The sequence below is a fragment of the Solanum dulcamara genome, chromosome 9 (assembly GCF_947179165.1).
Source record: "Solanum dulcamara chromosome 9, daSolDulc1.2, whole genome shotgun sequence".
NCBI classification, from domain to species: domain Eukaryota; kingdom Viridiplantae; phylum Streptophyta; class Magnoliopsida; order Solanales; family Solanaceae; genus Solanum; species Solanum dulcamara.
The window spans coordinates 74,513,992-74,541,701 of NC_077245.1; the positions used below are offsets into that span (position 1 = coordinate 74,513,992).

The 27,710-nt window shown below is 33.8% G+C and overlaps 3 protein-coding genes across 4 annotated transcripts; all 3 read right to left on the bottom strand.

The window, feature by feature from the left end:
- Positions 1-1,452: 1,452 nt before the first annotated feature.
- LOC129902322 (ruvB-like protein 1) lies at positions 1,453-7,061 on the bottom strand. The gene is made up of 12 exons (XM_055977522.1): positions 6,901-7,061; positions 5,357-5,545; positions 4,903-5,034; positions 4,636-4,785; positions 4,060-4,215; positions 3,230-3,364; positions 3,079-3,144; positions 2,875-2,981; positions 2,159-2,258; positions 1,956-2,047; positions 1,795-1,864; positions 1,453-1,716 (listed from the first exon to the last, which is right to left on the bottom strand). Exons 1-12 carry the CDS (start codon positions 6,979-6,981, stop codon positions 1,627-1,629), a joined length of 1,368 nt encoding a protein of 455 aa, XP_055833497.1. The 5' UTR covers positions 6,982-7,061; the 3' UTR covers positions 1,453-1,626.
- A 1,083-nt stretch (positions 7,062-8,144) lies between these two features.
- On the bottom strand, positions 8,145-14,540 carry LOC129902323 (uncharacterized). 2 transcript variants are annotated; one of them, XM_055977523.1, is made up of 5 exons: positions 14,357-14,536; positions 12,819-13,056; positions 11,312-11,487; positions 10,472-10,763; positions 8,145-8,584 (listed from the first exon to the last, which is right to left on the bottom strand). In XM_055977523.1, exons 1-5 carry the CDS (start codon positions 14,424-14,426, stop codon positions 8,518-8,520), a joined length of 843 nt encoding a protein of 280 aa, XP_055833498.1. In that variant the 5' UTR covers positions 14,427-14,536; the 3' UTR covers positions 8,145-8,517. The 2 variants fall into 2 exon arrangements, with proteins under 2 accessions (XP_055833498.1, XP_055833499.1); XM_055977524.1 differs by having other exon boundaries at positions 8,153-8,579; positions 14,357-14,540.
- Positions 14,541-15,550: 1,010 nt separating this feature from the next.
- Positions 15,551-20,182, bottom strand: LOC129904394 (uncharacterized). Its single transcript, XM_055979960.1, has 8 exons — positions 19,914-20,182; positions 18,443-18,937; positions 17,974-18,145; positions 17,275-17,572; positions 16,839-16,911; positions 16,658-16,748; positions 16,347-16,426; positions 15,551-16,098 (listed from the first exon to the last, which is right to left on the bottom strand). The coding sequence occupies exons 1-8, from the start codon at positions 20,010-20,012 to the stop codon at positions 15,838-15,840; spliced, it is 1,569 nt and encodes a 522-aa protein (XP_055835935.1). The 5' UTR covers positions 20,013-20,182; the 3' UTR covers positions 15,551-15,837.
- Positions 20,183-27,710: the final 7,528 nt, after the last annotated feature.

Sequence of the window (27,710 nt, forward strand, 5' to 3'; positions counted from 1 at the left end):
TTTCAAGTTTAAATCACAAACACTTGTGGTGGAGTGATAAGTACTCCTTCATCCTTAATCAGAGTTTTCAGGTTCGAGTCTCCTGGGTACGGAATCACCTTTGTTAGGTAACTTTACTTCTCAATATGGGATTTCTCGACTAATGCGAATACCGAACATCAAAAAAAAATCAAAAAAAATTAAGGGATGAAACCAGTGTATTACTTCATGAAAATTCAAATTGATAAGGAGAAACAATAATTGAGGTCTAAAAGTTTGAATGTTCAATATACACATGTAACACACAAATCATCTATTGTCTACTTTGACCATATTTTAATGAAAAAAAATAATATTACCAAATACCTATTAATATTAATTGAAAATGAGACGGGAGAAACTATAATTGAGGTCAACAGGTCATAAAACTTGAAACATTTCAACAATTAAGGATAAAAAAGGTCACTCTTTTTATCATTGATATAATATTTTTCTCTACCAAAAAAAAATGCTCTCTCCTTATTCCAAGTCACGCTAGATATCAAAAAGAGAATGAAAAAAATAACAAATTTACAAATAAAATAGTAAAATGTAATCACAAGTTCAAAATATTACTGAATTTTAGTACAATAATAAATCTAATGAAATCTATAAGTGGAGTCTAAAGAAGCTAACGTGTCCGCAAATCTTACCGCTAAAGGTAGGATGGCTATTATCTAACAAATATTATTAACTATTTTCATAAAAGCTAATCCTCTTTTATTTATTTTTCGTTTTTCTCAATAAATAAACAGAAAAAGAAAGAAAGGAGAAAAAAAAAAAAACTAACCCATTGGGCATAACTATAATAAAAGAAAGTTGTGGACTGAAATTTAGTTTGTCAAAAGTACAAGGATTTTGAGACGCAAAATTAGAAGGAATATTCCATATTGTTAAGGAAGAAATATACAACCAACTAATATTTGGACTTACAGACAAAACAACCAACTCTGGAAAAACGAAAAACGACAATAGCCACGTGTTTCCTTCTCATTGGATGTATTATTTTACACGTGAAAAATTACACCCCTTTTTTGACATGGAAGAAAGTACTTTTTGGCACGCAAAATACTTTCACGAATTGTCTTTTTTAGGTTTTGGACAATGTAACTATCTTGACATGAACAACCATTAGTGCAAGAATGCTACATCATATATGCATTTATAGCTGAGGGTGAGTGAATCATTCCATCTACTAACAACAAAAGTGGAGTTCAACACAGATTCAAGTGTCAAGTCTAAGGGCTTGTGTCTCTGTCTGTTGAAAGCTTCCTTTTTTCTTGTCTTTCCTTGCAATGAATTGAAAGGTAAGCCTATTGCCTTTGTCTTATTTAAACGTTACTGGCAAAGCGCCTTCAATCTAGTCTTGAAGCGGCATCTTTTCCTTTGCTTAGACCGCGACAAAGGAACCAATCGACATGCTTAACATACACATTTTGTAGAATCAAACTGAGCAATCTACTATGATGATACAATAGGAGGGAAGCCTTGTTATATTGCAATCTCATGAGACAGCAAAACCTTAAATAAAACAAAGTGACTTGCAAAAATGCTATTTGGTTATGAACAGCCTATAAAGGTAGAGAATTGATATCATGGTACAATTTATCATGATATGTATCTATCCTGCTGCTCCTGAAGAAGTCTTGCAGAAGACTTTGCATCTAGGTACAATGAACTCACTTCGTCGAGATCCACCTGAAAAGTGAATTGCTAACTAAATATCTTTCGGAGATTCACATAGGCAAATGATAAAGAATGTGACGGGACAAGTACCTTGCAGATTTTGTCACGACCATTCATTTTAGCGACTACATTAGCTGGCGATAGCAGCTGAACCGCATGCCTGGGACAAAGGGAGGAACTGAATATCAGTTGCTTCTAATTAAAAATGAATAGACATTCTGGCGTTAGAAAACCAACAAGCTAAATCCGACCTTAAAGAAGCTTGTTGTCCAATCTCTCCCAAGTACGCAAGGCTCTCTTCATCTATTTCTAGTCCCTCCACCTGAGCTCGTATAGCTAATATCTGTCCAGGCACTCGAAAGAAACATCCATCAAGAAAATGCAACGACATTGCACGTGTTCAGGTCGAGATCAATAAGTCGTACAAATAAATGTTGAACGAACTAGCACGAACCTGTATCATTTCAGCTGGACCATAAGTTTCAGTTCTGACAATCAACAACCGATCTAGCAAGTCAAGTGGCATGCCATGAGGACTAGTCATATCTGTTCCTCTGCAAAGAGATATGTTTGTTAGTGACAACTGATTTATCGCAGACATTACATGTATCTGTACATACATCTACCGTGTCTACAAAGCCAAAAACATGTACCCCTCCGTTTCAATTTGTTTGATCTTACTGCCCTTATTAGTCTTTGTTTTTCAAAATAAAATGTCTCTTTCCTTTTTGGCAACTCTATATTTTCAACTTTCCACATTTCATGTTTAAGACCACAAGATTAAAAGGCATTTTGGTACATTCTACAAATCTTTAGTTTAAGACCACAAGATTAAAGGACATTTTGGTACATTCTACAAATATTTAGTCTAAGACCACAAGATTCTAAAGTCCTTTTTTTTAAACTCCGTGTCAAGTCAAAACCACAAACAAATTGTCATGTAAGTTTGAAATCGACAATTGCATGGCCCATGTAAGCATATTTTAATATAGAAAAGTGACAATCTGTCCTGTATTTCTAACCACTTCATTCAACACGCAATGGTTTAATGTAATGATAAAATGCAGCCTAAGCAAATTTTAAAAAGCTCCCGGATAAAGAAATAAATATAATGGAAACTTTCCGACTTGATGAATTTTGAAGCTTGATTTTGCATGGACACTCGAATACCTGACAGTACAAATGCCTCTGTTAGTGGCAAAAATCACAATTGGAGAGAGTGAGCATTCCAAGGCACGATTCAAGTATGAAAAGCATTCCATATCAAGCATATGAACCTGCCGCCAAAGATGTTTTATCCAATTAGTTACCGGAGGGGAGGGGGTGGTGTTAAATAAATTATCAAACACGATGTTATATGAATGGAAAATGAACCTCATCAATAAATAAGACACCAGGAACAAGTTCTGCAACACCTTCGTCAACATAACGATTGACAACCTGCAGTGAAATAAGACCACAATAACCCAATACGTTAAATACTAAATTCACAGTCTCAGAGGACTACTAGACCCAAAAGATGTACCTTGTTTATCTCTTGCCGCAATTTGTCAGTAATCTCAGTTTTCCTCGGTTTCATCATTTGACCCATAAGGGACAATATATCTTGTCCTCCTTGTGGCCGTGCATTTGCAGCATCAAGATCATGCAATGTAACATCCTGGCGGAAAACAATACCGCATGCAATTAAGTACAGAAATCTTTGTTTTCATGTTCCTAGCAATTGATTTCCCTCACAAAAGGCCATTAAAGTAGTGATATCATTTGTCTAAAACAAAAAATGCGGATACTTGGAATTGCATATTTAGTTTGATCAAAATCTCACAAGCAAAGGAATTATGGCAGGTAATCAACAGAACGTACAACAACTAAAAAAATATTGCTATTAGGAGACAGCTGATTTCCTCCGAAAAAAATCTTATATCAAAAGCAGGTACTTGGCTGCTTTAAACCTACCACTATATTAAGTTGTTAATGCCATGGACTATCGGGTTTCTTATAGGTCAGTTCGGTCTGTTTTGTGTATTATCAGTTCGATTTATCGGTTTGTAAACACCTTAAACCGATAACCAAACCAATAAGATATTCGTTATCAGGATCTTGAATTCCTGGTCATCACACAATCTAGCCAAGGAATCTGTTTCCTCACCACTCCAAATTATACATAATTTCATACCCTTCAAACATTCAAGTGAGCTTGTGAAGACGAACTATGATCTGGAAAGCACCCAAAATAAGAGTATTTCATGGCTAAGCCATAGAAAAAATTGACCATTTGAGCCAAAGAACAGCTACATATATATATGCCAGGGTAATCTTTATTTGTGCCATAGAAAAACAAGAAATGACACGAACCTGGACTATTTCCTTCTTCTTGTGAACCTCTCCTTTAGGGAGTGGAACATATTCCTCTGCCTCAAGATCAAATTCTGTGGCAAAAGCATCACTCCTGCCCACTCTTTTAACTGCTCCACTATTCGATTCAATATAAATGACATCACCAACAGCTACCTGCACATATATCATGGAAGCAGGAGATAAAAACAAAGAAGAATAAGCGCCCTCACAGAATAAGCATATATGAGACTGAAGTAAATTACAGACTAAATCCCATTTCACCAGTGACTTCTAAGAGCATGATTAATAAGAATGGCATGAAGGTTACTGAATTTACTCAAGATTTCAAACGTCCGATGTTAAGAAAGAGGAAAAATCGTATAGTCTCATTATACTGTTATCAAATGTATTAAAAAATTTGATACTTCACTGACAGATATGTTGCAGAACTTACAACAACAAAAACAAACCCTATGTAATCCCACAAGTGGGGTCTGGGGAGGGTGGTGTGTATGCGGCCTTACCCCTTACCTTGTGAGGGTAGAGAGGCTGTTTCCGATAAACCCTCGACTTAAGTAATGTTGCAGAACTTACCTTCTCTTTAATTAAGGCATCATATATCGTGGGGTCAAGCTTCAACTGTTTGGTACCTTTGACAGTTTTTAACCCAATTATAACATGGCTAATGCTTTTACCATATCCACCTGTCACACTCTCACCCTCTTCTGGGGATAGTTCAGTCACCTACGTATAAAAAAAATGAAGATCAACTTCACAACACATAAAAAATCATCATTGCTGAATTATTGCGTCAAAGACCAGCAAAAATTAAACGACAAATGGGATAGACTATGGACTTGCCTCTCCTTCATAAACTTCCTTATTTTCCTTGATACGGAGACCAATAGCTCGCCGGAAATTTTCCATTAAGACCTCAGTTTTCTTCACTTCTGATGAATACACTTCAGATCCAACCATCGGGCAAAATGGAACCTGCAATATTGAAGTCAGTGCACCAATTATGACCCATGCTATATTTTGGATTGGCTAACCCTAACAAAATTTTAAGTAAAATTTCATCTCAATAAACAAGGAGAATTTAAAAGGCCCAATCAGTTCATACATTATCAATATTCAATTAATCAATTGTACCCTAAGCTAGTTGGGCTCGGTTATTTGAATCATTGAATCCTTTATATGAATTCCACTCCATTCGAGCCCATTTCATTCTAATACTGGTAATAAAGCCCAAACATAATAAGTATGATAAAATAGAAGCATAAAATCCATAACCAAAAGAGTACAAAGAATGCACCTTGCTCCCAAGTTCTTGTGATATACCAAGGGCAAGAGCTGTCTTCCCCGTACCAGGCGGACCAGCTAGCAGTAAAGCTCGACCAGCCATCTTCTTTTGGCGTATCATATCAACCACAAGCCCTGCAGCTTCTCTGGCTGCTGCCTGACCTACAAACCCAGCTGCCAATGGTAGTGGTGTCCCATTGGGCTATCATATAACACAACACAGTCACATTTAATCACCCATTTGTTAGCAAATCATTACACACATACATGAAAGTTAAACATCAAATGCAAGAAAGTTTTTGGTAACTAATAGCTTGTTCAGATGGTTGTTAGTAGTTACCCATCATTTCAATGGGAAACAAACTAAAATGGTGAGGCGGAGAGGTCTATTAGACTGTAGGGTGGAATTAACTAGAAAGAGGATAAAGAAGAAAATAAGATTATGAATCAATAAGTATGGGTATAATGAGTAACAGAAATAACATAACAATCCAACCACACCAAATCAATCTTACATAAAATGGGTCTTCTCGATGATACGTAGGGATTTAACACTACAATACAAAAAAATTATAACTAACAACCAAAACAAACATTGTACTTAGACAACAATACAATACAATACAATACAATGAGTAACAACCATCCAAACAAGCTGTAAAGAACCAGCAGAAGATAACAACTTTAGGGAAATATATCAGCAATTCCAACACCCTCACTACAAAACTCCCAAAATAAAACTAATCCAAACAATCTACTAAAAAGGGTATTAGTTAGTAACCACAGACCAAGAGTGGTTGGGTAGAACCGGCACAAGTTATCAGCTTTATACAAATTTAACACCATAACTCAAAAAACCATAAACCCAAACACCAAACAAGAGCAAGTTCACCCACAAAAATTCCTAAAAGATCAAAAATAGTAGACAAAAGCAAAGAGGGGGTTTGAGTTAAACCAGCACAAGATAGCAGCTTTACCCAATTTTTAACACCAAAACTCAAAACCCCTTAAACCCAAACACCAAATAAAAGCATGCTAACCTGGAAAAATCTGCCTAAAAGGTCAAAAACAGTACACAGAAGCGAAGTGGTGGTTGGGTAGAATTAGCATAAGATATCGGCTTTATGCAAATTTTTAACACCAAATCTCAAAAACCCATAAACCCAAACACCAAATAAGAACAAGTTAACCCCAAAAAAACTCCTGAAAGATCAAAAACAATACACAGAGGCGAAGAAGGGGGCAGCACAAGATAGCAGCTTTATGCAAATTTTAACACCAAAAACTCAAAAGCTCAAAAACCCACAAAGCCAAACATCAAATAAAAACAAGCTAACCCAAATTTTTTTCCTAAAAGGTCAAAAACAGTAGACAAAAGCAAAGAGGGGGTTGAGTTAAACCAGCACAAGATAGTAGATTTATGCAAATTTAACTCCAAAACTCAAAAACCCATGAACCCAAACACCAAAAAGAAACAATTAAAGCCAAATATTTTCTCCTAAAAGATCAAAAATAGTAAACAGAGGTGGAGGGGTTTGGGGCAAAGAAAGAAATTACCTCAAGACCAAGGCCTTTAATGTGAGTATGAGTGGCAATTCTCTGATTCTTGATTGTTGATTGTACCTCTTCTATCTTCATGTTTTTCTTCTTTATGTCTCTCTTTTAGCCTCCTCCTTCTTAGCTGTCTGGGGTTTAACAGAAGCTTCTTCTCTAATGGAGGTGATCCACTGAGGTTTTGACGAGAGAAAATTGTAAATGCACTAAAAACCCCAGTTTGTTTTCTATTATTTCAAATAACCCCCCTTAAATTCAAGAAAAGTGCCACTTCAATCCTTTATGGCTAGTTCCTTAATGTAAAAAAAAAACTTTAGGGGTCGTTTAGAATGCGAGATAAGGTAAGTTATTCTAGAAGTAAACTCATTTGGTTGGCGCAGGATAAATTTATATCATCAACCAAATGCATTATAAATTTTATATTCTACTTTATCCCATATAGGATTAATTTATCTCGTATCCCAGATGCTTTAAATTAGTCCATAGATAATAATTCCAAGATAATTTAGTCTGTGTCGTTTGGTATGTGGATAAAGTGAGATATCTTAGTTTGGGATTTATTTTATATTGTGTTTGGTTGACAATATAAAGTTATCTCATGATCAATATGTACTGTCAACCAAACAATGGTATAAAATTGATCTCAACCTTAATCTTGGATATCCCGTCAAATCACAAGATTATAATTTTGAGATAATTTAGTTTCCAAATTTGTACTATAATATCGAGATAATTTGTATTCGCTCCGTCTCAAATTATTTGTTGTGTTTCTCTTTTACACCCTTAAGAAAACATGTTAAGAAACCGTTTGACTATCTTGCCATTATTTATGTATCAAATTATAATCTCTCTTCATCAAATATTTATTCTATTTATGTATCATCACCCAATAATTAAACTGTTTTTACTTTTCAAGAACAATTACTATCTTGAACTTCTAATACAAACAACATACCCCGTGAAATTCAATAAGTGAGGTTTAAGGAGGGTAGAGTGTATGAAAACCTTACCCCTACGAGGCAGATAGGATGTTTCCAAAGGAATTTCAATTCTTATCTTACAATTCTAAAATGACAAATAGTTTGAGATAACAAATTTTTAAAAATCACGACAGATAATTTGAGATCGAGAGAGTGCTAAGATCTTGGGCTAGTAATATTGCATACTCTTTGATTGAACATAACTTTAGCAAATAAAAGCAACTTGAGATTGAGTAAAATAAAGACCATTGACATTAAAGAGTAAATAGAACTTTTTATATTCATTATTCATTAACAAAACACATTCAAAAGTCAAAAAAATCTAAATATGAGGTTTTCATGTTACAACATGATTCATTACATTATAAATGCTCTCAAATGGGAAATGATAAAACACACTTTGAATCCTATTTAGTAAGTGATTAGAACACTTCCATTAACAAACTAAACAACGCATGAACAAACGTGTGTTGCTCTCCTCTACTCAGAGTGATTAGGACTCCAAATAGAAGCACGAAAGTTTTCTGAAGACACCAAGGAAGCACAACTGCATCGAGTCATGAGTTTTTGAGTCATACTTTACAAACTCAGGCACATGAGGCTCATTTTGCTGAACATCTTCAACTTGAGCAGCGGCTTGCTAATCTCTGGTTCCATCTTCCAGTAGTGAGTGTCTTTCAAGGATAGCAACGGTCTCTTCCTCTGCGCTGTCATAAGTAAAGTAATTCATCAAATTTAAGCACAACAGTTGTATAATGACTTTATAGTCCAAATGGTCAAAGGTATAGTTGGTCTATCGGAAACAGCCTCTCTATCTCCCAAGGTAGAGGTAAGGTCTGTGTACTTTCTACCCTACTCAGACCCCACTTGTGGAATTTCACTGGGTATATTGTTGTAATCATAGTTGTATACACCATATGCATAACAGACATTGTCTAGATACATGAAGATCATTTTGTCCCTCAAAGGCTCATACAACAAATAATTTGCAAAAGCATAAAAGGGAAGATGTCATGGATACAATCAACAATGTACGAACTAGAACACATAAACAAAAAGATGAACTAGGTGAAAGAGAGATGATATTTGTTAGAGTTGTGAATTGAGTGAAAAATGATGTAATAAGCATTTCAAAATTTTGGAGAAATCCTCCAAAAGCGTCTTTGGGGTGTGGACTTAGAGCTTTGGGCAGATTTTGATCAGAAAATAAAGAAAACGAAAAATCCATTTTGGTCTGAAGGAATGCTAGACGCACTGGAACTTCTAGTGAGAAAGCAAAGAAAAAGCTGAGGTATAAAGTTAAAAAACTTTTAAACACTGGAAGCATTTCCAAATCTTGATAATGGGACAGCATATAACATTGCTTGCTTAGCAAAACAGACAACATTTGAGTTGTATTCTATTGTAGACAGTTTTCTGGATTTGTACTTTCTGCACCCTTTTCTTAATCACCCTAAAATAAATATGTGCAGAACTTTCTTTTGGGCAAGTTAACAATTTTTTCTGTAATATCTTGGAAGTTCACCGAACTGGTTTCATTTTGCCATATTCTTGCTGTTATTATGTTTATGGTTTTTTTGAACTTGCAGAGTGATTCCAGGGACTCTCAACGCCTAGAGAGGTACAATATATAGAAACTTTGGAATCATAATGTCTCTTTGCTTTTAAACGTTTTACTCGGTCAGTGCATGACTTGTTAATTAATTCTCGCCAATTTGATACTTATGAGATATGTTATCAACTTTAACAATTATCGAGCTTCTTCCTCCATTATTCCTTCTTTCAAAACTTGTCTTCCAAACATTACTTCAGTTTATTTACTTTGGGATATCAGTTTCTATTTCTATCTTGTCTTGTTTCTTCTTCTCCCCCCCCCCCCCCAATCTTTTCAAGAATTCCCGAGTCTTTCAGGTCTACGTGTATTGCCAATTTGCCATTACTAACAGATAAGTGATGAAACAATTGGAGAAGTCAGAGCAATTTCTGGCATGCATCAAAGAAAGGCTGATATATCCAGGCAAGCTGATGCTTTCATTGCCCTTCCTGACACATGATTAATACCACGTTTGGCAAAACTTCTAAAATCAACTTATTTGAAAAGAGTTTTTTAAAAAAGTACTTTTGATGAAAAACAGTTTGTGTTTGGCCAATAAATTTTAAAAGCACTTTTGTGCAACAATTAGTATTTGACCAAGCTTTTTCAAAGTGCTTCGAAGTGTATTTTTCTCAGAAGTGTTTTTGGGGGAAAGCTAATTTTTAAGCTTACAACTTCTGCTACTTCTCAGAAGCACTTATTTTCTCTCAAAAGTTTGCCAAACACCTTGCTTTTCTAAAATAAGCACTTTTGGTCTCCCAAAAGCTTGGCCAAACAGGCTACAAGACTGACTTTTATACGAATGCCAAGTTAAAGCATGCTTAAAAATCTGGTTCTTTATACCTAATCTCTACTTTTCTAAATTAATAAGCATCAACTCAAGCGTTTTCTGGTTCAACTCATTCATTTAAGAAGTCAACTCTTTTGAAGCATTTTCAGAAAGATATCAGTTCATCTCAATATTAGTTTGCACCCTAGTCCCTAATTACTGGAAGCTTACCTCCCAGGTCTTAGAATCTTGTACTTCCCCAGCTTAGTAAGATCCACCACTGTTGATCCAGCTCGTCCAGCTGGAAGAATTCCACCATCATAGACATATGCACAGTGCTCCCAAAGGTTCTCAAAATCTTTGATGTCTATGCTACTAGGTTGTCCGCTGAGGTTTGCGCTAGTAAGTGCAAGGGCACTTCTAGAACCACGGGCAATTACCCTGATGAAGTTACAGTCTGGCACTCGAACCCCTATGCTCTCTAATCCAGGGTTTAATGACTTCTCAAGGATACTTGACTCACCTGCAGAATATCTGAATTCAGCCTCTAGTACAGAAGATTCATAAGAGAAAGATTAAAGTTTCTGAAACTACTGAACATGGGCCACTGTTTGCCTAGGTGAGTGACTCTTCTTGCTCCTTATTCAAGTGTGTTCAGAATTTGCTTACAGTTAGTATGTTACAATGAAGTAGTACTAACTTGAGATATTTAACCTTTGAAAGATACCCATGCCTGCAGCATTTGTTGACATAACATATACTCCCTCTGTTTCAGTTTGTTTTTCTGGTTTTGACTTCGCACGGAGTTTAAGAAAGTATAAAAGACTTTTGAATCTTGTGATTTTAAACTAAAGATATGTAGAATGTACCAAAATGTCTTTTAATCTAGGGGTCTTAAACTAAAGTTATGCAGAATGTACCAAAATGGCCTTTAATCTTGTTATCTTAAACATGCCAAGTGGAAAGTTGAAATTAAGGTTGTCAAAATAGGAAAGAAACATTTTTTTTGAAACGGAATAAAAGGGAAGTAAGAAAAACAAATTGAAATGGAGGGAGTGAGAAACTACTAACCTCGCCTTAAGACTAAAGTCACAGGTCCAGGAAGCAGGCAGTCAAGCAAGCCATGAGGCAGATGATCTGTCACAGCATAACGTTGTATGTCATGAACATCGCCAACACAAATAGCCAGAGGACTTGTATGCTTACGTCCTTTGATCTCATAAATACGATTCACTGCCTCAGCAGAACTACAACAATTCACCATATAAAATTAAATCAGACTTTCCATATATACGACTTAGAGAAATAAACAACAAAGTAAATTGTCTTTTTGATGAACTTCTAGGTCAACGAACAGTGAAACAACAAGAATGTTTGAGACTTTGTTCCGTCAAGAGGTTAATACAATAACCTATGAAGGATAGGCTTTTTAAAATATATATGACATCATGTAGTTGCCTATTTGGTTGCTAAACAATGAATAAGGATTACCTCCATATACAAATTTCACGCAAAAAGAAAAGCCTTTTCCTTTCTTTGTTGCTCATACGGAAGACCATATGAACTCAATAGAAGTAAGAGAAATGCCATCAATCTTCCTTATGGTGTCATGGCCTTGAATCTTGATTGCTCTCCTCAATGTCAATTATGTTCTCAGTTTCAATGTCAGCTAAAAGCATGTCTGGTTAACAGTATTACTAATAGAACCACCTTTTGCTGCTTCTTTGTAGTTAATTAATCTGTACCCTAGAGATTCCTGAGACGCTGTTTGATGATTTCCCACCTTGCCCTCAGCCAGAGCATCATATTCAATTTGAAACCAATGCAGTGTAGTGACTTCAAACCAAACCAATATCAAAACACAGCTTAATTCCTAGACTACAGAAACCCTTTACTTAAGTGCAACATGAGTGTGCCTAGGAACATTGCTTCCAGAGCATGTCCTCTATTAATAAAGAAAGGCGCAAGTGAATTATTTTTTTTACAAAAATGTATGTATAATCCAAGACTAATATCATAAGCATGAATAACAAATATATGGACAAAGAAAATGAAAAAAAAAATCGATAAAATGAAATATCAATTATTTAGTATCGCCTCTTCCGGGTTACGCTCATTCACAAGGAAAAGTATGTCTGCCTTGACGACGACACTGATGCGCTCGCAGAGCAAGGGAGGTGAAGCGATCAACATATTTGAACCTCACTTCAGGGCTTATGCGCGCTTTAGACCAAAACCCAAGAGTACTAACAGTTTATTGTACCAAGCAACAACAACAACAACATACCTAGTGCAATCACACAAGTAGGTACGCAGACCTTATCCCTACATTTATGGGATAGAGAAGTTGTTTCAGAATTTATTTGTACCAAGCATGCTCATAAAATTACATGGCTTCGAATCTGAGGTTGAGGTCTAGCCTCTCTTTTCAGTGGAAGTTGAGCTCGTCGGAACTGCTGCCCGTGAGGGAGCAACAATTGACCTCCGACAATAGGTAGATAACTATATGTATCTAACATGACATTTTTTGGCGTGTTGAACTTATCATCAAATGAAAAAGAGCAAAGCAGAGGCATACCAAGCATCACAAGCAAAGCCATATAGTGTGTCAGTAGGCACAGCTATGACTTTCCCGGCCCTGATAGCTTCACTTGCCTCTTCAGCATAATCTTCTGCTGCAGGAGACACAGTAGCCTTCTTAGTCTCCACATTCCCATCAGGGTTCTCCAAACTCCAAGCCATTTTCTTCACACTAACTGCACTAAAACCCTTCCTACTTCTTGCCCACAAGTTCAAAAATCCAATTTTTTCCACCCCTGCCAACAAATAAAAAGACAAGAAACCAAAAAAAATTAATCTTTCTAAGGTCTAGGCTAAACTGGAAACAAAAATTATAAGAAAGACTAAGGGTATGTTTGGTAGGGACAAAGTGTTTTCTGATTTTCTTATGTTTGGTTGCTCAAAATATTTGGATTAACATTTTCTATAAGAAAACAAACTTTCCCAGTGAAAGTAGCAAAATAAGTTCTAATTGTGGCATGATTGTCTCCCCCCCCATCCACCCACACTCCATCATACTCCATCCCATCCTCTCATAGCCCCCACCCCCGCACCTGTACCCAACTCATCCTCATATTATTTCACTAGATTATATACAAATATTTTTGGGATAATATTTTCTAAATACGTACCAAACACAAGAAAACACAAGAAGATAAGTAAAAAATCACTTATTTTTCAAGAAAGCATTTTTGTTCCTACCAAGCACACTCTCTCCACCATACTCCACCCCATGCTCTCATATCCCCCATCCCCACCCGACCTGTACCAGCTCATACTCATCGTATTTGATTAGATTATATACAAATACTTATCGGATAATATTTTCTATATACTTAAAAATAAGTATAAAAAAAATCACTTCTTTTACAAGAAAGCCTTTTTATCCATACCAAGCACATTCTCTCCACCATACTCCACCCCATCCTCTCATAGCCCCCACCCCCATCATACTCATAGTATTTGACTAGATTATATACAAATAATTTTGACACAATATTTACTATTTACTAACCAAACACAAGAAAATAAATCAAAAAATCACCCTTTTTTTTTCTCCAAGAAAGCATTTTTATCCATACCAAGCACATTCTCTCCACTATACTCCACCCCATCCTCTCGTAGCCCCCACCCCATCCTACTCATATATTTGACTAGATTATATACAATTATTTTTTAAACAATATTTACTATTTACTATAACCAACCACAAGACAATAAATCAAAAACCACTTATTTTTCTCCAAGAAAGCATTTTTACCCAACTATACTCCACCCCATCCTCTCATAGCCACCACCCCATCATACTATCATACTCATAGTATTTGACTAGATTATATACAAATAATTTTGACACAATATTTACAATCTACTGACCAAACATAAGAAAATAAATCAAAAACCACTTATTTTTCTCCAAGAAAGAATTTTATTCATACCAAGCACACCCCTAATGAGAACATATAACTGAAATAAATTTGTAAAAATTTTCTTGGAACAGATAAGTAAAAATTGCAGTGCTGACATAAACATGAGAAAAGGGGGGAGAAGACTAACGATGAGTGAATATTGAAGAGTTGAAAAGAGGGAAAATTTGGGCTATTTTTGTGGCTGTGCTGCAATTCATCAAGCTGCCACTGCCCTGCTGCAACTTTGCTCTTGTTTCATATTTCAAGAAAATTTCAGTCTATATATATATGCCCTATTTGGTTGGAGGTTCAGCCGCCAATTGCTAAACCCATTTTATCAACCTTAACATGTCATGAGCTCTAAATTTGTCCCCGTAAATTTCAGTAGCACAATGGGTTGGTTAATTAAAAAATTAAAATTAAAATATTATAAAGTATTAATTCGTGTAACTTGCAGTATTTATGTAGTTTTTAAATATATAAATTATTTTTTAAGAATTTTAAAGATTGTTAGTCTGAATTTATAGTTAAAATAAAGAAGTTCTGATTCTCGAAATTCGGACGGTATCATATAAATTTTAAAGGGAGAGAGTATTGAATTTTTATCCCAAAAAAACTAGTTATGTTTGTGCATCATACCAAACAATCCCTAATTTTGTCAATCTGGTATAACTTTGAGTGTTCATGGATCGATTTGAGTCGGTTATTGATCAAAATCAAAATCAAACCAATTTAATCGATTTTTAAATTATTAAAATCAAATCAAATCAAATAAAATATGCATCTATCAGTTTGGTTTGATTTGGTTCGGTTAGTTGGTAATTAATCATACACAAAAATAAAAATAAAAATGATTCATTCAAAAGAAAGAAAAAGACAATAATTTATTTAAAAAAAATAAATTATCTTCGTGCCATTTTTTATCTTATAATTCTTATACCAAAACTTCTATTATGTTTAACTTCCTGCTTATTTTGGTGGTTAATCCAAGTTTATTGAATAATGCATAAGCTAATGATATTGTTGCACAAATAAAAGACGCATCACACCTTACTTTTTTAAATTAGTGTGTTGTATATTTTACATAAAAAAAAAGTATTCATAAAAAATAATATATTATGTATATATAATTATTAAAAAATATGTATATAATTTATTGGTATTAGTTCAATTATTTCTTTGATTTTTTTTGAACAAAACAAAATAAAAATCGATTTATTTGATCAGTTTGATTTGGCTTTTCGCATTTTTATTCAAATCGTGAACACCCCCAGATACAACTTGTGAACAATTAAAAGATAAGTAAAATAAAAATTATACTTTTTTAAGTCGTGCACGTTCGACATGACTTGTGAACGAGGCAAGTTTGTCCATCTGGCATGTCCTGTGTACAATTTTAAAAATAGATAGAATGAAAATTATACTTAGTCGTAATATTCCTCATCCTACACTCTATTTTACTTGTATTATGCATTTCACTTTTTACACATTCTTTCAGCAATACAACAACAAGTCAACAACTATTTCTGTTTTTTCCAAGTCTAAAATGTACAAAACATCAATCTCCACAACTCTGTATGAACAAATAACTCACTCTTTTTTGGCTATAACAGTAACATAAGACACCATCTAGCTCCAACTAAACGTCTCGGGATTTTCTATATCGTGTTGATGATTTTGAGGACCTACATGAGACGTTGTAGCAGGTTGATTCATCTGTGGCCATCCCCCTGGAGGCAACATCATCTGTGAATTTTGCTGCTGTTCTAACAAGGCTGCTCGTCGTCTTTTCCATCTATAGAACTCAACGAGTAACGAACTTGCACTCATTGCAACTCCAAAGCCAGCAAATGTTGATAACAGAATCGAAAGGACTGCTTGCACACGAACCTAATGTATCATACAGATTGAAAATTTTAAACAGTTCAGTCTCATTTTAAGGGGGCGGTTGACCATGAACTCTTTTTACTTTTATTTCTAGAGTTGAGCTCCAAAAAACACGTTTAGCCATAAAAATCTTGAAAAATTCAGAATTCAACTTCAAATTTTGTCTTGATTTTTTAAAGCGACAATTATTTTGGAACATTTTTTGGGGCAAAAAAGAAACTTAAACTGAGATGGAGGGAGTATTAACTTACCAAAGAGTAGAAGATATGTGCAAATAGTACAACAAGGGCGAATTGGACCGATGCATATACCCAGACAAACCTTCGCTTAACTGCACAGGAGATAATACCATAGTCAAAATACAAAAAAAGACACAATGGACATAAGATATCTGACATCATTTTTTCGCGAAATAACCAAATGAAGAATGTATGTTTTTCAAACTATCGCGCTCTTGCTCGATTATATTGCTTTTTTTTAGTCGATTTTCAATGAATTGGCATGTGTACTTGCCTTTTGATGCGACTAATGCTTTTGATAGATCAAAAGATAAACAACATACCCATGGTTGAAGATGTCATTGACGCGAGGAGGCCTAGTACACAAGAAAAGGGAAGTGAAATAGCAATTGCACCGGTACCCATTTTCCCAACCTGCAGATGAGACAACTTTAAATTTAGCACGATAAATACATTCGATGAGTATTTTCTCTTGAGATTATAATTACGATTGTCTAAACATACCAGCAGCTGCTCAAGAAAACAAAAGTAGGCAAGCATGCTGACAATGACAAGAATAGGTACTTCCTGCCAAACCCTGTCCAGTGTAGCATAAGTCAGAATCCGAATTTTATTGAGTCACCATTGATAAGAACGTTAAATTGAAATTGACACGCCAATCTTAGCAGTTATAGTTGAAAGAAACCAGAGGGATAAGCAGAGAAACGTTGAACGAGAAGAAAGTGCATGTACTTCTTTTATGGTCTAACACTGTTGTGTGCTGATCAAAAACAGAATTAGTTAACAGTTTGTGACTTTTTCGTTCAAACGTGAGGAATCTAAGGTGACGCGAGAAAGGTGGAATCTTCTTCTTCTTTTTTCCAAGAATTTGGTTGCTTAGCTGCTACAATTTCTAGTAAAAGTAGAAGGGCATATGTTAAAATGATGAAAATACATTTACCTGTGTCCATTTAATTCCATATGTTGGAACCTAGTGGATCCTGCATTTGGATTTTGAACACTTTGCATACGCAAGAGTGTAACGGGGAGATTCTTGACTTCTTGCTTGCAAACATCACATGTCTTGTTACCTTTAATACTAAACCATTTTAAAGCACATTCTTGATGAGCCAAAGCAAGTTCGCCTTTGCAGCTGCATTCCATCTTGAGCGTCTCTCCGCCTTCACACAACTCAACTAGGCAAATTCGACAAACAGCCTCCTCTTCTGGTATATCTTCACCATCCTGCTCATTTTCCTCTGAGAAAAAAGATATCCAAACATTAGATCAAGACGGTGGCATCTTTAATACTCACTCCGTTTCAATTCGCTTGTCTTACTTTCCTTTTTAGTCTGTTTCAAAAAAAATGTCTCATCCCTTTTTTGGCAACTCTTTAATTCTAACTTTCCACGTGACATGTTTAAGATTGGAAGTTTAAAGGGTCACAAAATTCAAAAGTCTTTTTTACTTTCTTAAACTCGTGTCAAGTCAAAACCAGACAAACAAATTGAAACGGAAGGAGTAATACATCAATGCTCATATATGCAGCATATATAACTAAGTCTTTGGTGTTAAAAAGAAAGGTGCATCTTCCAAAGCCTATGAGTGCTTAAAATCAAACTCTAAAAAGGAATCAAACAGATTTGAGGCAATTGTTTACCAGGTACTTTCGCAGGACTCGTAGCTGGAACTGAAGAATCCACATCCTTCACTAGAGGAGTTGAAGGAATAACTCGAAAGAAAAATTCTACTCTCCTATTGCTTCCATCTTTTTCTTTGTTAATGACTGGTAGAGACATCGATCGCGAAATGCACATATGTGTTTCCTTTGTCTGCAATAACAACATATCATATTTCAAATGAATGCACCAAAATATTACCAAGAATTCAACAACTTCCCTCCGTCCCAAATTTAAGTGTCTTAGGCACGGAGTTTAAGAAATAGAGGGAGACTTTTGAATCTTACAGTCTTAAACTTGCCTGGTAGGATGTTGGAATTGAATAACTTAATAGATAAAGAAAGAGAGACTCTTTTTTGGTACAGACTAAAAAGGAAAGTAAGATACTTAAATTGGGATGGAGTAAGTATATTAATATGAAATCAATCAAACAATGTTCAGAGAACTTACACCAAGTGTTAGAGAGTTGCTGATACTTCCACTAATAGATTCTGGATTTGAATGTGCAATTGGTGTAACAGGCAAAGACGAGGTCCTCTTGATACGAGGCGTAAACATTTTACTAAGTGACCATGACCTTGAAATGGATACCTTCTCTTGTTGTGGCACAACTGCAGTGCCAGGACCTGAATCTGGGACTGTTATCTTCTCTGTATCCGAATTCATACGTGATTTCAAGCTCAGTTTAGGGAAAAGATTCCTAATGGTTGATTTGCCACGACACGGGGAGGGACCAGGTGATGAAGTAGTTATTCTTGAATCACAAGTACTAGGTGTCAAAAGGAAATTCACCCTCTTTGGTGTAGGTGTAAATGGTCTTTTAATCTGAACTAACTCTTGAGGAGAAGCGTCTAACGTTCTTGAAGGTATGTCTAAGGATAGATTTGGTTTCCTCCAATGTTTAGCATGTGTTGTTTCTTTAGTAATCGTGGAGGACCCCTCGATCTGTACAAGGAAGAACAAATAAGTTGTTTAGTAAACTAGTGATCAAGACTCACGGGGTCCTAATTCTGTCGAAACACAAGCAATTCACTTCAAGAACTTGATCAACATCTCCAATTATAATACATATTCATAACACTACTAACCACATTAAGAAATGTGAGCATTATGGCAGGATAACGCGTACTTTGAGGAAGTTCAACGCAGTTTGGGTGATTGTTGATAGATTGACTAAGTCTGTGTACTTCATATCAGTCCAGACTACCTACCGGAGATGCTTGAACATATTTACATCCGGGAGATAGTTCAGTTGAGTCTTATCAAATTTGAAAGAAACAAATATATTTGATTTGAGTAATTCATATATGTGCCTTTTTTGAACATGCCACAAGACTAACTTATCAAAACCAACAATAAGAACATAACAAAAGACTATGGGACAAACACTCTTAACGGAGCCAGAATTTTCATCAAGGGAATACAAAATCTAAAGAAGTAAGCCAATGAGATTCAACAACTTCTATATATACAACAACAAACCAACTACTCCTCAGTCTCAGACAAGTTGGGGTCGGTACATCTACTATATACACAACAACCAGGAGTGGATTGAGCTTTCACGTATCGGATTCATCTGAATTCATTACTTTCCGCTCAGAGTATAAATTCGTGTAAAAATCAACTAAATTTTCAAGAAATGGTAATTATGAATCCATACATTAAGAATAGAGCTAAAATCCTGGATGCGCCTCTAAATAACAACGACAACAACTAAGCCTCAGTCAAACAAGTTGGAGTCAGTACATCTACTATATATATACATAAAAAAGTAACGTTTGACATGTATATAATTGTAATATTTCAATGAAGAGAGTTTAGATAAACCCCTTGCGCGCCTTAACTCCACCCCTTGACAAACAATAAAATGAAAACATAACAACAACAAAAGAAGCCAAAAAAAAACAGAAAGCATAGTCACCTTAGGTGTTGAAATGATAAGTTCTCTTTCACAAACACCAATTCTTCCATCATTATCAAGAACCTCAGACATGATTTTGTCCTTCTGTTCTTCACTCATAGTCCAAAATTCCACAATCTACTAAAACAAGCTTGCTTATACTCAAAATCTTGAATTTGAAAAATCTTGAAAAGGGTGAAAAGAACAAAAGAAAAAAGGTGTAATGGGAGTATTTTTTTTAAAAAAAATAGAGAATCAGAATGTTGTTATAATAGTCACTTTCTAATAGTAAAATTTTTTGGTTTAAATTATTTATGAATGGGCAAAGGAAAAAGTAAAGAGGGGCTCTACTATTTATACTTTTTTTCCACTCCCCAAAGTGTGGGCTCACTTACACTCCATTATCTTTTTTGCTGCACAATAGTATGGGCAAATGTCATGAAAAAACAATTAAATTGTGATACCTATCTGGACAAACCATTATTACTTAATGCCATATATTTTTACAAGTTTAACATTATTCAAGTTTCTTGAGCGGAGAGTCTATCGAAAATAATCTTTATATGTTTTAAGATAGGAGAAAGGTATGCATGTGTATTAATCTTTTCAGATCCTACTTATGAAATTACACTAGATTTATTATTGTTGTACCATTATTCAGGTTGATAAAGACGAATTCAGGATTTACGTTATGAATTCTACTCATAACTCATTTAATTTATTAGGTTCGAAATTAATTATTTGTACTTATTTGGGTTTGGGAACAACTTCATTATCCTATAAAAAGATAGGAATAAGGTATGTTGTTTACGTATGTTTTACCCTCTTAAATTTTATTTGTGGGATTATATTGAATATGCTATTATTATTGTTAGTGAATTTTTTAGTACATATATAGAGAGTCCGAACCAAAGCTATCAAGTTTAATTTGTGAGTGTTTCGATTAATTTTATGGGGTATTTAATACCTACAAACAACACTATGTATTGCATAATTTTGTCCATCAAGAAGGTTTGGAGTGGTGAGAAATAAATTGTGGTTTTGCCTATGTTAGAATATGAATATGAGATCTCATTTTTTTTAATTCACTTTATTGATTACTAGGTTGCACGCTTAAATAAAGTGTAACTTCTATATATTGTCATGATGAAAGAGAAATTATTGTAAATCATCTAGCCAACTTGTTATAACATGTTTAAATTAAACAACAAAAAAAAATTAATGCACTAAATTTTTGCTACGCGCATGACACTATTAATATATTATACCAAACATAAATTTTGTTCCCTAACTTTAATTTATTCCATGCATAAATTCTACATGTAAGCCACTCACAAAAGTCTAATCAAAAGTGACACAATTTTACCTTTGCTGGCCAATGTTTACCAAGGTGCATGTCTAACTAATATTCTCTCAATCTAAAAGAGAATAATATACTTTGATTTACTCTATCTAATGTTAATTCGAACTAAATTTTAATATATTGATTCCTTAATTTGTTATTATTGTAAGGGCAATTCGGTGCACAAAATATCTCGTGTTAAGCAGAATTCGAGAAAGGAGTATGATGATGATAGTCTACCCTAATGCAAGCCTTAATGATTACTTCCACGGCTCAAAAAACCCCCTTCTAATTTGTTACTCATAATAGTGGGGAAAAAAAAGAAATTGATTGCATTGCTTGAAATGAAGGTTTTTTTCATCTTGAATCAATGAGAAATTTATGTTATAAGACATGATTTTCCACTCATTTCTCACTGAATCAGCTTATTAAAAATAACTTTAATTTACCAATTACGGCAAGGTTCCTTTTCCAAATGGTGACATATCTAATTAATCAGAAAGATTAGTAAATAAGTTCTTAAAATAGAAATTTTCTTTTTAGGTCATGATTTCTTATGGTGTAGGTTGTTTTAAAAATTTGTTTAATACCAAATACAGTAGTTTAAACAACATTTAATCTGCATTCCCTAAATAATTCCATTCATTAATGGAAAATACGTTTAAAAAGTCGATTTTCAAAGAAAATATGGATCATATTACCCCCATGTGTCAAATTAAAACACTTCTTTTCGTTTAAAATTAGTCAATTGATATGATAATTATTAATACGTGTAATGCATCATAAAAAGCAAACAATAATTTGATTTAGATAGGTTAATCTCTTAATTAGTAGGCCTACTATAAAAATAAAATAAAATAAAATAAAGCAATAAAGAAGTTGAAATATGTTTAAATTGTGACATGTGTTATGTTACTAATTATTATGGATAAATTGTGCCACTATCGATCTATTATCATCTTAAATTTGTAGATAGGTTTTGTATTTAGGACGGTGGTAATTTAAAGACTTTATTTAAGTATTGATAAATATTTAATTGTATTAGTTTCAGGCTATCATCAATGAATTCATGATTTAAATTTGGAGGCTGTTTGGATTGGTTTATAAGCTATTTTCAGCTTTTGAGTGTTTGGTTGACCAACTTAAAGTCATTTTGTATTTAAAATAAGCCCCAATAAATAGTTAAGTTTATTTGGATCAACTTATAAGTTGCTTAAAAATAAGTCAATCCAAAAAGGCTATTGGTGGTTTTAATTTAAATTTAGTTTCACTCATATTGCAAAATCAGGGGAATATTTAAGTTTAATTAGTCAAACAAAAAAATATTTTTAAGATTGTCAATAGTTAAGAAATGAAACTAATAATTCATTTAGGGGTGTTTTCAAATACTTTGGAGTAGGGGTGGGGTGGGAGGGCTACCATATTTTGGTGGCAACTTCAAAGTTCAAATCGATATTTTAGACCCAAAAAGAATCAATATTGCCTTTATTGGTGAGTAGGGTCCTAAATTGACTTTCCATCTCAAGAGTGAAAAAGTAAAGTGGGCTAAACTATAGTATATGAAACTTTGAACTACTTCAGAGGCAAAAGTTAACTCACCACTTTTAAGAAAGAACGTCTCTTGATCATTTTACCTAGTGAACATGTTTTACGTCACTTAATAAGTGGTAATTTTATCACTAGTTATTCAGTATCAACTACTTACGTTTTTATTATTCTTTTGGTGTATATTTATGTCCGATCATATGAAATTTGTCACATTTCACGTTTGTGGATTAATAGACAATATCTAGGCCAATAATAATGAAAAAGAAGTGAAAATAGTTAAAATGACGAAATTGAGTTCAAGAACGAAAACTGTAAAACACATGGCTTGTGGTAAATTTATGTAAACTGTAAAACACATGGCTTGTGGTAAATTTATGTGTCCAACACCACTCGTTCTCACCTCAGCATGGCCGAGGGAGGACCTTTGACCTTGGTGGTTGCGGATAGATTGACTATTGAGATTGCTTTTTTTTTTCTCCAATAATTTAGTCTGTAACTAGGCTAGAAGACCTACAATTGATTTATACGCTTTTCGCTTTGAATCTGACCTTACGATTGAATTTTTGTGCTTATCACTCCGAATCTAGCCTTACGATTGGATTTTTGTGCGTATCGCTCCGGATTTGGATCCATATGACCTCTTCATATGAAATACTTTTTCTTGATTGTCAAATTCAAGCTACAGCATCTGGATGACTGTTAATCTAGTCAGATTTTTCTGTCTTTTCTTATTAACTTTCAAAAAGGAATAAAGGAAGGAAAAAAATGCACCATTGATCCCTTTTGTCCATCTATTCATTTAAAATAGCAGACAATATGATCACTAGAGAGTTACATATAGATGGTTGTAGATTTTTAATATTTATATTTTAATATGCAATGAATAAATTCAATGTAATTTCATAAAGAGTCTGATCAGGACGTGTGTGTACGCAACTTTACTTTTACCTTGTGATGACAGAAAGATTGTTTTCAATAGACACTCGACTCAAATAAAGCATAACAAACAACAAATACGAAAAAGAAGAGAACAATAACAACAACAAATTAGTTCAATGTAATCCCACATTTGAGGTTTGGAGAAGGTGGTGTGTACGCAACGTTACTTCTACCTTGTGAAGGTAGAGAATTTATTTTTGAGAGGCCATTGACTCATATAAAGCAAACAAACAACAAGTATGTACAAAAAATACGAAGAAAAGAAGATAACAATGGTAATAATAATTAATACGATAACAAAAGAAAAGAAAACAACAAATAATACATAGACACACTCAAATACCAACTAACCTTCAAACAAAGAAAACCAACTTAAAATTCAAATTTTGATATTTCAAGAGCTCATAGGAGCCTTTGGTTTTTTTTGTTTGTTTGTTTGTTTTTCTTCTTCAAAAGACACTATAAAATGTTTTGTTAAAGAGAATAATTCCCTGTTTGGAAAGCATCCAATTCTAAAACCATTGGCGCTTTAAAGAAATATTTGCATCAAACTATAGTACTTTCTTTTCATTGTACCCTTATTTTCCTTTCTCTTTTTTCATAATTGGTACATCCAAACAGATCTTTGCAACTAGACATATTTCTAAAAGGATCATTTTTACAAAAAAATTTTATGTTTGATTGAGTCATGTATCGAGAGCGGAGCTAGAGATTTAGTTACGAATTTGATAAAATATCATTTAGATGTTTGTAGAAACATAGATGACATATACTTAACTTAAACTCAGATCAAACAAAGTTTATGGAGGTAATTAAAGTATAGAAAAACTATTAAAAATAATTGAATTTATCATATTGTGCTATAGGTAAAGTATGATTTTGACCTTTTCTCTTTTTTTCTTTTTCTTTTTTTTGTTTACTTTAGTCCTCGTCTATCAGTGATAGAAAAAGAAGAGAAAGCACAAAAGCAAGAAAAAGCTAAGACAAGTAGGTTAGATTGTTATATAAGAAGTTTCTTCTACCCTAAAAGTTAAAACTCATATATTTAGGCTTAAAAAGTAAGATTAGGTCTAAGCCTAGATATGAAAATAACAAACCTAAAAGTTGGTTAGGTTCAAATTTATCATGTCAATCTAAAGATATTTACTTTGTGCAACAAAAAGATTCAAGAAAATAACGCGTAACAATAAAGTTAAAATAAATATATTGAAAAAATGAAATGAGTTATATCGCTACTCCACTATAAACACTCCTCACCTTTAATAATCGAGGTAATAGGAAGGTTCGCTAGAAAAGTCAGTCACTTAACTATATATATCTAATTTCAAATTAATTGAGATTGGACTATAAAATTTGATGTGTTCATTACATATGATATTTGAAAGGCTCATTAAAATCGAGTTGTCTTTTATATTTTTGATTTTTCACCCGATATCTGCATTGATGACTTGAATAAATGTGAATCGAGTATTGCAAATCTCATTAGCATGTGACACTTCCAACAGGATTTTCTCAATACCTAAGACTAAAACTCGAGACCTCTATTTAAGAATGGAGCAGTTTCACTACTGCATCAAAACCAACGTTGGTGAACTGTCTTTTATGTTAGTTGCCAACTTGTTGTAACACCTCTTTTATTTGGGATTCAAAGCAATTATACTTTTGCACATAGACTCAAAAAGTAAGACTCATAAGAATGTTATAAGTTACCTAACTCACATAATTAGGCTTAAAAGGTAAGAATAGGTCTCAAGTATATACTTAAATTGTGATATTTACATATAGAGACAAAGTCTAGATATGGAAATAAGAAGCCTAAAATTTGTTACACTAACTTAATAAAGTACTTTAGTGCTGCTTATTTACAAAAGTAGGTTAGGTTCAAATTTATCATGTCAATCTAGAGATATTTACTTTATGCAACAAATAAATTCATGAAAATAATGCCTAACAATAAAGTTAAATAGGTTTAGGTTTAAATAAATGAAATCAATCGTGTTACTTCTCCACTAGAAACACTCCACCACTTTAAATGGTTGGAGGTGAAAGCAAGGCCCGTAAGAAAACTCGATCATTCAACTACATTTTAATTTCAAATAAAATCGACTATATGAATTATCTATATTCCGTATAATCGGTATTTGAATAACTCGTCAAAATTGAACTATCTTTTGTTAGTCCCCAACTTGCTTCAACACTTCTCTTTTCACTGAGATTTGGAGCAATTATCTTTTGTACATAAACTTTAAAAAGTTAAGATTCATAAAAGGTTCTTATACCCTAAAAGTTACCTAACTCACACAATTAGCCTTTAAAACGTGTATACACATTAATTGTGACATTTACATGTAGTCAAAATCTAGATATGAAAATAACAAGCCTAAAAGTTGTTGCATTAAATTTATTAAGTCCATCTAAAGATATTTACTTTGTGCAATTTAATTATCAAGAAAACGTGTACAGTAAAGTTAAATAAACTTAGGTTTGGAAAAAGAAAAAAGAAATTGATTGAGTTTGACTATATTAATTCTCAATTTCCACTTTGTTTGATATTTGAAACGCTTATCAAAATTGAACATCTTTTATGTTAGTTGTCGACCTACTTCAACACAACAATTATGGTTTTGTACATAGACAAAGTTGCATAGTGTTAGGGTGATAGAGAAAATTTATCATTCAACTTAGTAAGCCCACAAATGAAAGTTACTGACAAATTTAAAATTTCCGCAATCAAATTTACTATCACATGTCAAATGACTACTAGCATATATAACTTAAATCCGCTGAGAAAATATACTCTTTTTTCGTGTTGGAGAAATTGTTGTTTGACCTTTCTTTAATTGAGTTTGAACCACCGGAAACAAGAGGAAAATCAAACTAGAAGATGACTCGTAATTGATCTAGTCGTGTACCAACGCAGCCCGTATATTTGCACCCTACTGACGCAGGATGTTTTGTGCATCGAAATGCTCTTTTAATGTTTCGAGGTAAAACATTTCTCTTGAAACCCTTTTTTTCTTCAAACCAATGAATCTTTATCTGCAAAGTGCAAAGATTCTTGGGAACATATTCTTACAGTTCAATCTTCTTGTTTTAGATGCTCTTTTGGGTCCATCTTCTTTTTCTTTTTTTTCCCTTTTCACATTAAAAACATTTAATGACGTATCATTGTCATTCTTGAGGGAAACAACTTATTCACGCTCAGTATTTTTATCAAACTACATAAAAAAATGTACGTAGAAAACATGTCATGTATTCATAGATTTGATGCTAATACCTACCGCACATAAAAATTTCTATTTTATTAGGTGGTCATGTAATACAAAAAACCCTTTATATTATACGCATTTCCCCTTTTTCCCTTTCAACTCAATGAAAATCAACCTTTCCCTACTTTATTTTGGGCCTAATTTTGTTGAATATAGCACAAGATTTTCCAAAGACAAAAGAATGAAAGCTAAGTGTAACAGCTATCAAAGCACCTTAAACAAATACATTGTCGACAATCTACACAATTGGGGTAGAGATCATTCCTATCAAAGAAAGGGAACATTAGAATACCAACTTTAATAGTCATTGACTCAACCATTTATAAAGAAGCTACAAAAAGGTGTACTTACCCCACCCCCAAAAAAATAATGTGATGTCTTAGTCATCTTGCAAGTACTTCGCCTATTCCATCCTTACCTGCTAGCTCCCACCAATACAAATACTAGACAGATTTTGCGTACCAAGGGACAGATGGGAAGAAATCACCAGAATTTAGTACACAGCGTAGTAAAATCAACACCATGTGCATCCACAAGAAACAACCTAACAATCATATCCAGATTCCGGTTTCTCTACCGAGAAAATATTGCAAGGTTAAAGTGGTGTTCACCCTTATTCTTGGAGGATCTTAAGAAAACAATTAGACTTCCTTTAACCGACAACATAACACAAAGAATGCAAGAATCCGTGATCAAATCCGGGTTATGCAATGAAAGAAA

Excerpts from the sequence above, each read along its gene's own strand:
- LOC129902322 (XM_055977522.1), bottom strand. The coding sequence starts at position 6,981 with ATGAAGATAGAAGAGGTACAATCAACAATCAAGAATCAGAGAATTGCC. Across the intron at positions 5,035-5,356 it reads CACAAGAACTTGGGAGCAAG|GTTCCATTTTGCCCGATGGT; the intron begins GTGCATTCTTTG and ends TCAATATTGCAG. Across the intron at positions 2,982-3,078 it reads GTGTCTTATTTATTGATGAG|GTTCATATGCTTGATATGGA; the intron begins GTTCATTTTCCA and ends CTTTGGCGGCAG.
- LOC129904394 (XM_055979960.1), bottom strand. The coding sequence starts at position 20,012 with ATGAGTGAAGAACAGAAGGACAAAATCATGTCTGAGGTTCTTGATAAT. Across the intron at positions 17,573-17,973 it reads GAGTCCTGCGAAAGTACCTG|AGGAAAATGAGCAGGATGGT; the intron begins GTAAACAATTGC and ends CTTTTTTCTCAG. Across the intron at positions 16,912-17,274 it reads ATGGAATTAAATGGACACAG|GGTTTGGCAGGAAGTACCTA; the intron begins GTAAATGTATTT and ends TACACTGGACAG.
- LOC129902323 (XM_055977523.1), bottom strand. The coding sequence starts at position 14,426 with ATGAATTGCAGCACAGCCACAAAAATAGCCCAAATTTTCCCTCTTTTC. Across the intron at positions 11,488-12,818 it reads GGCTTTGCTTGTGATGCTTG|TTCTGCTGAGGCAGTGAATC; the intron begins GTATGCCTCTGC and ends GAATTGTTGTAG. Across the intron at positions 10,764-11,311 it reads GACTTTAGTCTTAAGGCGAG|GTGAGTCAAGTATCCTTGAG; the intron begins GTTAGTAGTTTC and ends GATATTCTGCAG.